Below are 12,197 nucleotides of genomic sequence, written 5' to 3' on the forward strand. Positions count from 1 at the left end.
AACTGGAGCAATACTAGGATAAGTAAAATATGTTGTAGTATATCTCAGTTGCTATACTGTGTTTTTATCACTACGCAGGCTACATCTCTCACTCCTCTGTCGACACTCCTAGCTGGGTTGCGGTTTGTCTTTAGAGATCGGTTACAGTTGGTTTTTTCTTCATCTTGTGTGTCGCCCAGCAAGTTTCTTTTAATTCCTTTTGTCGGATGTTGCTAAAGCATGTTGTGTAGCAACTTAAGTTGCGAGATGCATTCTCTTTCTCTCCTCAGAGATTTCTTAACTTTTTTGAGTTTGAGAAGGTCAAAATCAGTGTCTCTGAAGTACAAGGGCTTATGCTAATGTCCCCTTTTTGTAAAGTTGCTATTTATCAGGAAATGGTTTCCCCTCCGCTCATTGACGAAAGGTCAGTGGTAGTAGTGCTAGCAGCCATGTGGAGAGGCTTGAAAGAAAGAGAAAAGTTGGGGGTGGGGCGGAAGGAGGGTAACAGGGAGGGAGAGAGTAGGGGGGAGGGGAATTCTCTAGTTGGGGAAGTGTTGGGGAAGTTTAGGTGACTCATTCCTCTTCCCCCACACACACACACAGGCTACATACTAAGACCCACCTACACATTTACATTTACATTTTAGTCATTTAGCAGACGCTCTTATCCAGAGCGACTTACAGTTAGTGAATACATATTTTTTTATACTGGCCCCCCGTGGGAAGCGAACCCACAACCCTGGCGTTGCAAACGCCATGCTCTACCAACTGAGCTACATCCCTGCCGGCCATTCCCTCCCCTACCCTGGACGACGCTAGGCCAATTGTGCACCGCCCATGAGTCTCCCGGTCACGGCCGGCTGCGACAGAGCCTGGATTCGAACCAGGATCTCTAGTGGCACAGTTAGCACTGCGATGCAGTGCCTTAGACCACTGCACCACTCAGGAGAGAGTGGTGCAGTGGTCTAAGGCACTGCATCGCAGTGCTAACTTAGACCACTGCACCACCTTAGACCACTGCATCAACGGAATGGCGACCCCGCACTCACGCTACCACAACAACCCCCCACACACATGCACAGCTTCTCAAACATACACACACAGCGTCTCAAGCCTACACACAGCATATGTTTTACTATCCTTGTGGGGACCTAAAATTGATTTCCATTCAAAATCCTATTTTCCCTAACCATAACCGCTAAGCCTAAAATAGCCTTTGTCCTCGTGGCGACCTGGAAAATGTGCTCATGAGGAAGAATGTTCCTTGTTTTACTGTCCTTGTGGGGACTTTTGAGGATTTCAGGTACAACAAGCACACACACACAGCTTTAAGCCCGCACGCACGCATAGGCCAACGCATAAACACATGTCGCGTGTTGAGTTGGACATCCAATCCCTGTGCTGGCTCTCCTTTCAGCCTGGTTTCTCACACCTCCATAATAACCCCTGCTCATCTGATTAGAGCTCAGGGGACGAGCAGGTTGAGGACACACATACACAGAAAAACTCACTCAAAATATATGTGCATGCGCTCACTCCCTTACACATTCACACTCTGAATATCTGCCTCTCTCTCTCCTTCCCTCTCTGCCCAACAAAACACACACTTGAGCAGGTGGCTCCCCTCCTTGTATTCTCACATCTGCCGGGCTGATCTGGCAGCAGCTGCTGTTTAAACACCCCTGCTTCTGCCCAGGCCTTTGTTCTTTCCCTAAAGAATGAATGGGTTTAGGTTTGGTGCCTGTCTCTCTCTCTGTGTGTGTGTGTGTGTTGGAAGAAAATCTTTTGTTTGAAAGCAAATGGAAACGGAGGTGGGGGATGGGATGAAAAGGCTATCTGGGGGGGTTGTTGGTTACAACTGATTAAATTGCTAAACTTGTGCCACTTTTTAAGAACTCTAATTCAGTTAGCAGGAGTTTAAAGAACGGGAATAAGGTTGCACAATGGACCTCATCTGATATTGCTCCTGCTAATACTCTGTTCCTATCTCTCTCGTCCCACTCTCTGCCCTCCTCTCCCTCCAGGTCCTGTCCTGTAACCTATCTTTGCCTGACTCTGCATTCTTGTTCTCTGGGAGAATTAGGGAAATATGGAGTGACATGCTGCAGATTAGTTAGCGGATTAGCGGCTTTGAGGACATCCACCTCTGTGTGAGCACAGATTCCCTGGAGCTCCACTCCCCCCAGCCGCCAGGGCCCCAGCAGCCATGGCTGACCCGGGGATGTTGAGCCTGTTCGGGGACGATGCCAACCTATTCTCGGACGGGCTGGAGGGCCTGGGAGACTGTGGCTTCCCCCAGGGCCAGCCCAACCCCATGGGACAGCAGATGCCCCATGAGCACCAGGGCTACGGGTCGCTCTCCTCCAACTCCCTCCACCACCCCTCGCAGGCCGGCCCTGGACAGCCCAAGATGGGCCACCCCTACGACCCCTTCACAGGCTACGAGCAGCAGCAGGGCCAGGGTCGGCTGTTGGGCAACGGCCCCGCCGTCAACGGAATGGCGACCCCGCACTCACGCTACCACAACAACCCCCAACAACCCGAAGGGGGGCACCACGTCTACCCCAGAGCCCAAGGCGATGGGCAAGGGCAGTCCTTCCCCGATGGCGGAGCCGTGTGGGGCCCCCAGGCTGGCCCCGGGCAGGGCAGGCCTCCATTCCAGCAGCAACAGGCAGCCGCCCAGGCCCCCTCCCACCAGCAGCACGGACTCTCTGGGCCCCAGGGCCAAGGCCACCAGATGGGCCCCTACATGGGCCGGGCCGACTACGCCACTATGCAGGGCCACCCTGGCCAGACCCAGACGCCCACCAGGATCAACCACTTCCCTCCGGGCATGGGCCAGGAGCCCAACCACTACATGGGCCACGTGGGGCTCCAGCAGAACCCCAGCATGACAGGCCCCCCCATGCGCCACCCGGCACAGCAACAGCAGCCCCCCCAGCAGTTCCTCCACCGTCCCGGCCAGGGCCCTGTTCACCCCCAGGACACCATGGCCTCCCACACCTCTCGCCAGCAGCAGCAGGGCTTGGCCGGGAGGCCCCACCAGAACATGGGGTTCAACATGCACGGCCAGGCAGCCTCTCCTAGTGCTGTAACCAGCTCAGGGCCGTACCCCCCCTACCCCCAGTACGGCAACCTTAATCAGGGATTAGCCGTCAGTGCAGGGATGACTCCCGGCATGAGCCTCAGCAGCACCAGCAACAACAACAGTAACGCCAGCGGGCCCATGGGGCCAGCCCAAGTCCAGCGGTACCCCAATGCAGGGGGGGCCCCACAGCGCTACCCTGGCCCTCAGGTACACCAGCAGCCTGTCCACCCCAACCAAATCACCGGACAGCCCATGCACCCCTCTCAACCATTGCACCCCTCTCAGGCCCAGGCCACCCCGCAACAGCAGCCCCACCTCCCCACACCACCTCAGGGATCTTATGGCTCTCCCCCCTCAATGTCCCCCATGAGGGGTATGGGAACCCCCGCGGTCACACCTCCGCCTCAACAGGTCCGCCCCCCTAGTGCAGGCCTTGCTCCAGAGGTAGGGGGGTACCCCGGAGCTCCACTCCAGGCCCCTAACCCCATGGCCCCCGCTCAGAGAAACCCCACTCCCCTAGGCGCTCAGCAACCGCAACACCATCCCCAGCACCTCTCCCACCCACAGCAGCACCCCCACATGCCCCCGAGCCAGCAGCTCTACCAGGGCATGTCCCCCAACCAGAGAGGCCCACTAGACCAGGTGAGACCTCCAGGTCCTATGGCCCACGGTGAGCCTCCAGGACCACAGGACCAGCGGCTGCTCCCTCCCCAGCAACAGGCTCCCAGACCTGGGCTGCAGCCTCTTCCCATGGCCTTCCAGCAGCAGGTGCACCCAGTCCATGCCGCTTTGCCCCCGTCACAGGCTCAGACACATCTGGCCGGCCCCCAACACCAGAGCTCCCCGCCCAACCAGCCACCTTGGGCGCCGGCAGCACACCAGTCGCCTCCAACCCCCCAGAAAGTGCCTTACATACAGGTGAGTTTGCTTTGATGTTGAGGTCTGTGTGTGTGGTGTTTTTTGTGAGTTTGTTTTCATGTGCGCAAGCGTATTTGTGGGTGCGTGACATTTAAAAACTCAGCGGTGCTCTGTTGAATGGGGGTTTTGAGGTGTGTGTTTGTGGGAAATAGCTTTTTACAGCTGTTTGTTTCCTCTCCACTGCATATCCTGGCCCTCCCCAAGACCCAGGCGCCACAGTGCTAATCTCCTAACCCCTTCCCATCCCCACCCCCTCTCCCCTCTATCTGAAGGGGGAATACTCCCTTCCTGCTCTCTAAGCATCTCTCTCCTCTCCCGTCTGCTCTCTTTCCGCCCGCTCTGCTCTCACCCTTTATTCTCTGCGCACTTCTCTCTCTCATTTGTTTTCTCCCCTCTTCTCTCTCTCATTTGTTTTCTCCCCTCTTCTCTCTCTCGTTGTCTCCCCCTCTTTTTTTCTATTTCCCTCTATTCCTGCTCTCTCTCCTCTTGTTTTCCCCTTTCTCTCTCATTCTTGCACTTTCCTCCTCTCTCTCTTCTGCTCTGTGTGTTTGACTTGTCTGTCTCGGAGGACTCATGCATGAGTTAATGGTGTACAGCAAGATGTGCCCTGTCAGGAGGGAGAGAGAGAGAAAGGGGGCGGAGAAGGGAGGATGGGGGCAGCCAGTAGGGAGTGGAGGTTAGCATCTCTCAATAACTCGCTCTGTGTGTGTGTCAGTCACGTGCCCTGGGTTCCATTAGCTTGTTTTGTGCTCAAAGCCTCCTCCTCTGCTGACCCATTCACATACAATGGCCGCCCTGTGGCAGCACACACATCCAGCACTTAGCATCTCTATTAGTCGTCTTCCTCATTCACACCATCGTCACCACTCTCCAGTCCTCCTCTTCCCCTTACCAGAGTAGCCCCCTCCCCCCATCTTCCCGATACTGGGGCTCTGATTAGGGAGTTTTGTGGTTGACATTTAAGATGTCGGAGTTAATTTGCCCAGTGTGAATGACCTAGATGTTAGGCACACAGTTAAGTCACATTGCATCGCTTCGGTGCGCTTCGGTCCCAGGCTGCATGAACGTACCCCCATTATCTGTTAGTCTGGCTGAGGGAAATGCGCCGGAGGACATCTTGATGACCGTGATGGTGTTATGGCTCCTATGGTGTATCTGATGCTGTCTCTGTCTGGTTCTTCAGCTCTCAACTCTTATCAGTACTCTCTAATATGGTTATAGGGTGGCACGCAGGGCTACGTATTCCTAAAATTCAGAGACCAGCTCCTTCAGCTCTAAGCCGTGTCTGTCCTGTATGCTGTAATATAGTAATGGGTGGCTAGTGCACACTGCACTGCGCTACGTACGTATTCTTAAAACGTCAGTCGGCAGCTCAAGGTCGCTGCGCTGATAGAGAGCTGGCTCCATGACCTTTGGTGCTGCTTGCTATACAGAACGCTCACAATAAAGGGTGTGTGACACATCTAAATATCACCATTGGCCTGAGCAAAAACGATTGCCGATTAAACTGATGATATCGGTCTCCGCCTAATTTCTGCTGTCCCCCCTCCCACGCTTAGCAACATTCAGAGCTGGCGGCGTCAACATTTCCAACCAACCAACATTCAGAGCTGGCGGCGTCAACATTTCCAACCAACCAACATGCTGCCAGTTGTTTCCGTCAGGCAAGGAGGCATTAGAGCAAGTCTCTGGAGACTACTTTAATTCATAATTTCCCTGTGATCTGCCAAAGCAATGATGTGGGAAACAATGGATTACCAATATACATTCATAATATTCCAGGTATCTGCCTACCTTGTGTCTATGGAGTTGGAAAATATTGCTTTGCCCTTTGGCAGTGCCGGCTGGATTTATTTAGTTGTAAAAATACTTGTTTTTTTTACGAGGGCCAGAAGCAGCACCTGTGTTGAAGGCTGGAATTATGGATAGCATACTTCAGTAGCATTGCATCCGTTTTGATCCCATCTTGAGTTGGCTCTGGACGAGCATAACAAGCCCATAGATTTGATCAGCGGATGCTAGCTAACTAGGCATGTTTGGCAGAATTAATGTTTACAAATGTGTGCTTCTCCTATGACTGATGGAACTGGCACGTCTTTATCACTTCACCTCCCGCTAGTCAATTTGTTTCCAAGGGGATAAACTGAAAGACGAGTTCAAGAGGAAAAGTGTCCTTGTAGACTCTGCCTTTTCAAATTCTGCTGTTGTAGGAATTCTGCACCTGGTTAGCGCATAGCTTTCTATTCATTCTTGGCTAACTTATAGTGCTTATAGTTTGTCTTTGGTTGGTATCTAAAGTCACAAAAGAAAGGTAAAGTTTTAAAGTCTGAGTGCCCTTATTCCCCTGTTACCTTAGGGCTGTTGGGAATATCAACTTATCGTCCAATGACGGTAAGGCCCATTTTTGGATATTCAGCCCTGTCCCTCAAGTGCTCCAACCCCAAAATACTCCTATATAAGGTGGCCCCAACTCTGTCCAAAAACCACCGAAATATCAGGTGACGGTTGTCTTGGGCCTTTTACTCCCCTAGGCCACAGCCTTCCATTTTGTTTTAAGAGTAAAGAATTGCCATCATTGAACAACCCTCATTGTAAAGAAATCTCCTGAATTGAAATGGAACTGACACTAACCCTAATTGGCACTGGGATTTCTAACCCCAGCCTGGGAGTGAAACAGCGTCTGCTAGTTGCAAAAACGAGTCACCTTGAAAATAAGAATTCCTTAACCCCAGGAATACTTGGCCACAATACGAACCAGCCAATTGTTCTCCAACACCAGAGACTAGGCCTATACACTTGACTCAATTATTTTTGACGGCATCATTTAGGACCGGGATGATACCAGTATTGTAATACTCGTTAGTATCGTGGCATGGAAACAAAACACGAAGCGGATTTAACTTATTTAGGAAAACAGCCCTAATGTTTATTTTCCTAGCTATATCACACAATATTTTACATACGGTAGGTTCTTAAAGGACCAAAGAGTTTGGTCTGCTTCGTGTTTTCTTTTTTGCCATGGAAAAAATATTGCCATACTGGTATTGTCACAACACTAGCATCATTGTCCATCATATGGCTCTTTCAAGGAATACTGAATGTAAAAAATGGATAACCATATTTGTAGCATCTCGATGGCTTCGTCAGGCCCTTTGCCTACCCTGATAGTGTTGGGTATGAAAGACCACAGCCACTCCGCAGCGGCGGCCCTCTGCTCTGCTCCTTTAGGGAGTATTTAGCTTCTAGAGCGAGCACTTTGGCTGTCAGATTAACCGGCACGTCACTCTTCCCCCTCCGAGAGGTGAAACCCAATACCGTCCGTATCGTATTCGTCGCTGCTGTCACATCAGTGATGCAGTGAGTGCGTGCACCGGGCCCATTGTCATTCATTTGATTGATTATCGGGGAAGCTGGGCAAGAGGAGCACATTTATCCATTAAAGCAGCAGCCCAAACCCTCCTCTCTTCTGCACACCTCTGTTTGTGGATGGCCGTAAACACATTCTCTGTGACCTTGGTGATGTTTGGCATGCACCATGCAACCAAATCTGTCTGCTCGCCTGTTTACAGGAAATTTGCATTCGACTGCCGCAGTTGATGTGGTTTCTCAAGTTTTGTCTCTGAGCGATCTGCAGGCCTCCGGGATAAAACGAGTGCCCTACAAACAGGACGTCTTTCATTCTTCTGAATTTTCTTTCTTCCTCTGTTTCGCTCTGTCTTTAGTGGAAACACTTGAACTAGCTTAGACAAGGGGGTTGTTTTTCTAAGACTCCTTTGGAGAGAGCTGTGGCATATTGCAGTAAATTTGCTGATGTCCATAAATGTGCTCCCCCCTCCTTTTTTTTTGAAGTATGGATATAATTTATTCGTGTCATATTCCCCCCCCCCCCCCCCTCCCATCTGCTGCTGGGACTGCAGGCAGCTGGAAGCCCCAAACAGCTGCCAACGTGTTTCCTATCAGCCCAGCTCTGCTGGGGATGGAGAGGAGAGGGCCAGCTCTGCTGGGGATGGAGAGGAGAGGGCCAGCTCTGCTGGGGATGGAGAGGGGAGGAGAGGGCCAGCTCTGCTGGGGATGGAGAGGGGAGGAGAGGGCCATCTCTGCTGGCGATGGAGAGGGCCATCTCTGCTGGCGATGGAGAGGGCAGGAGAGGGCCATCTCTGCTGGGGATGGAGAGGGCAGGAGAGGGCCATCTCTGCTGGGGATGGAGAGGGCCATCTCTGCTGGGGATGGAGAGGGCCATCTCTGCTGGGGATGGAGAGGGCCATCTCTGCTGTGGATGGAGAGGAGAGGAGAGGGCCATCTCTGCTGGGGATAGAGAGGAGAGGAGAGGGCCATCTTTACTGGAAATGGAGAGGCAAGGGCCAGCTCTACTGGGGATGGAGAGGAGAGCCAGCTCGGCCTCTACAGGAATAGAGGCTAGACAAGAATTACCAAGTCCCTCTTTAGGAATTGAGGCTAGAGGAGTCCTATCCCCTGACTCACTTTAGGAATAGAATTCAAATTTGAACCAGCAATCTGAATAAATTGCATGCGTTGTCTCTATAGGGCTAAGTTAGACATTTGCTCTTTCTCTGTAGAGCTATAGGTTTAGATTTAGTAAAGTTATCATTGTCACCATGCTGAACTTAAGAACAGTTTAAAGCTAGTAATGGCCATACAGGGATAGAGGTAAGGACTAAGGCAGGCAGCGGTAGGTGTAATGGTTGGGGAACTGCTGGACAACGGAGAAATTTGACTTGTGGAAATCTGAACAAAAACGGTTTAAACCTAAAGAGTTGTTGTTATCTAATGAACTGCCTCAGAGCGGTTGGTTGTTTTTGTTTCTCCTGCTGCCGAAAATATTTACAAATGTATTATTCCTTCTCCTGGCAGTATTCCCCGTCAGATCCATCATCTGAGATGACTGCTTCTGACAAGACACCCGCCTCGGGGGCAAACTTCCAGCCAGCCAACCGTGACAAGCAGCCCACCGAGCAGAAACCAAAAAAGAAGAAGAAGAAGAAAGCCAAGGTGATTGAGGAGGAGGAAGTAGCAGAGGGGGATAAGAAGCCCAAAAAGAAGAAGAAAGGTGGAAGTATAGAGGAAGGTGACAAGGAGGAGAGGAAACAGAAGGTCGGGGGCAGTCCCTGGGTGGAGGTTGACCCTCTGACAGGCGCCCTGGAAGAATCGCTGGTGGTGGAGAAGAAGACAAAGAAGAAACCAAAGGAGAAGGAGCCTAAAGAGCCCATGACACCCAAGACTCCGAAAACACCCAAGACCCCCAAAGAGCCCAAGGAGAAGAAAGCCAAGAGCACTACCCCCAAGGCCAAGACGCCCAAGAAGCCCAGGTAGGTTACATTTGCATTACATAAACTAAATGTAGGCTACCTCACTCTAGTTTAGGCCTAACTATTTATATCAGCACTACATTAGCTAGGCTACAGCTAGGCTATTTATACCAGCACTACATTAGCTAGGCTACAGCTAGGCTATTTATACCAGCACTACATTAGCTAGGCTACAGCTAGGCTATTTATACCAGCACTACATTAGCTAGGCTACAGCTAGGCTATTTATACCAGCACTACATTAGCTAGGCTACAGCTAGGCATTTATACCAGCACTACATTAGCTAGGCTACAGCTAGGCTATTTATACCAGCACTACATTAGCTAGGCTACAGCTAGGCAAGGCCCATAACTCTACGTCAGCTGCTCTCTTACTACTGTTATTGAATGCTTTGAATTAAAGCTTTGGTGTCCCTCAGGGATCAGTATTACTACCGTTGTGAATGTGTTTTGGCTAGGGTCTTAAAGCTGATTTGTGTCTCTGTTCAGATCAGTATTTATGCTTTTAGGACTTTGTTGGATAAACCTTACTCTCAAGTCGACTTGGAATTGATAGCTCATACGCATCCTCACCATCAGCAACTGCTTTTCCAAGATCAGAGATTTGATCTACATTCCTGGCCTGTTTCCCAGGCCATAGAGGAGGGTCACCTCAAGGTAGCAACACCACCTTATCAATGTTGACTGTTGCTATTTTTACCAAACTTTCAGACCCCTCCAGCGACTTTTATTGGTAAGAGTCAAGCAACAAATTCAGCTACTTATCAGGCTGCCTTTGGGTAGTTTTGACACAGAGGGTTTTTATGGTTTTTATAGCATTTAGCGACTTTTCCCACTCAATTCTGCCGCAAACGAGAGTACAAGAAGCTGCCTGTGCAACAGTCACAGCAACGGCAAATACACAGGCAGAAAAGCACAAGGGAGGGGGCGTGATGCGGTGGGAGAGGGGGCGAAAACGCTATGTTGGGGACCGCAGCTGTGGCACAGCGTAGCAAATTTCACCCCAAAAATAGTTGCCAACACTGCACCTGAGCTGTGCGGTGCTCTTTATCCCACCCCTCACTCGTGTGACCAGTCAGTGGGAAACGCAGGTCACAACCCAGAGTTCGCTAACACCTAGGTGGATGAGGAGTGACGTCCGTGGTCTTAGCACATGTAGGCCGGGGGGGCACTGGTTGGTCATATGTGATCATGCTCAGTGAACTAACTATGCTGCTGGTGTGGTGCTGGGTTTGTGGGAGTGAATTGTGAAGCAGCCATCTATTAAGGTTAGCTGCTAAACCAAGTTGAGCGCTTTGGACTCAGCTTTGGACTGGTTGCGGCACTTGTGATTTGCTAGTGAATTCCTGCACCAAAAGTTATTTCCCCAGCTTGCACAGTGATTGTAACCTGACATCATCATGCTTTAGTGGGAACATGTTGGTTGGCCTTTAGCATTCAGTCATGGCCTATATGAAACTACTGAAAGTCTCCAGTCAACTTAACCTGTTAGTAGAAGTTGAGTGAACCTGAATGATTAATCTAGAAGTTTGAAGTTTTATTAGTCGTATGTACGGGATATACATGGTATACACCATCCAACGAAATGCTTCTTTGCAGGTTCCCTCTCGACAATGCAACAACAATAAGAAATAATACAAGATAAGAATACAAACATAAAGTAACTGGCTCAGTACAATATATTTTTCTTAGCTAAGGATAATACAGGAAGGCACAATTTATAGTCCAACATTTACATGTGTTTTGGGGTAGGGGGGATTGGGGGGAAAGTGTTTAAGTTGTGCAGTATTTAGCAGTCATATGTCTGGTAGCAGCAGTTGTGATGCGTGTGTGGGTGAGTGAGTCGTGTGCTAAGGTGCGGAGAGTCAGTGCAGGTGGTCAGTCCAGTTCAAGTGTTCAGCAGGCTGATTGATGACTTGTAGATAGAAACTGTCTCTGAGCCTGTTGGTATCAGACCTCATGTTCCGAGACCGTTGGCCTGATGGTAAGGGAGTGAACAGCTCGTGGCTGGGGTGTGTGGTGTCCTTGATGCTGTGGGCCTTCCTCACCATTTCGAGTAGATGTCCTGGATGGGTGGGAGCACTGGGCATTCTTCACCACCTGCTGGAAGGCCTTGCGGTCGTGTACAGAGCAATTCCCCTACAAGGCCCTGATGCAACCGGTCAGGACGCTCTCGATGGTGCAGCGGTAGTATTTGGAGAGGACCTGGGGGTGGCATGCTGAATTTCTTCAGCTGCCTCTTGACATGAGTGGTGGTGTGGACACCGAGGAATAGAAAACGGCTGAGACTCTACTGTTGTCCCGTTGATGTGGATCGGGGCATGTTCCCTCCTCTGCTTCCAGAATTCATCTATCAAAATCAAATGTATTCCAATTTTATTTGTCAACGCTCTGAAAGGTGTAGACCTTACAGTGAAATGTAGCTCCCGAGTGGCGCAGTGGTCTAAGGCACTGCATCGCAGTGCTAGCGGTGCCACTAGAGATCCTTGTTCGAATCCAGGCCCTGTCGTAGCCGGCCGCGACCGGGAGACCCATGGGGCGGCGCACAATTGGCCCAGCGTCGTCCAGGGTAGGGGAGGGAATGGCCGGCAGGGATGTAGCTCAGTTGGTAGAGCATGGCGTTTGCAACGCCAGGGTTGTGGGTTCGATTCCCACGTATGCACTCACTAACTGTAAGTCGCTCTGGATAAGAGCATCTGCTAAATGACTAAAATGTAAATGCTTACTTACAAGCCCTTAACCAACAATGCAATTTTTAAGAAAGAATACAAAAAACAAAAAAAAAACATTAAATAATAAGAAATAAAAGTAACAAATAATTAAAGAGCAGCAGTAAAATAACAATAGCGAGTCTATATACAGGGGGTACCTGTTAGTCGAGGTAA

General features: G+C 50.5%; 1 protein-coding gene across 3 annotated transcripts in view; it reads left to right on the forward strand.

Annotated features, from left to right (window-relative positions):
• LOC311146690 (chromodomain-helicase-DNA-binding protein 7-like) overlaps window positions 1-12,197 on the forward strand; it is a 95,291-nt gene that overhangs the window by 16,175 nt on the left and 66,919 nt on the right. For all 3 annotated transcript variants that reach the window (XM_084183224.1, XM_084183226.1, XM_084183225.1), the window contains exons 2-3: window positions 2,004-3,985; window positions 8,858-9,312. In XM_084183224.1, the coding sequence (XP_084039350.1) occupies window positions 2,186-3,985; window positions 8,858-9,312 (2,255 nt within the window). In that variant the 5' untranslated portion in view covers window positions 2,004-2,185. The remainder of the gene's footprint in view (window positions 1-2,003; window positions 3,986-8,857; window positions 9,313-12,197) is intronic.

Source organism: Coregonus lavaretus (genome assembly GCF_964263955.1).
Source record: "Coregonus lavaretus genome assembly, chromosome: 19".
Taxonomy (NCBI): domain Eukaryota; kingdom Metazoa; phylum Chordata; class Actinopteri; order Salmoniformes; family Salmonidae; genus Coregonus; species Coregonus lavaretus.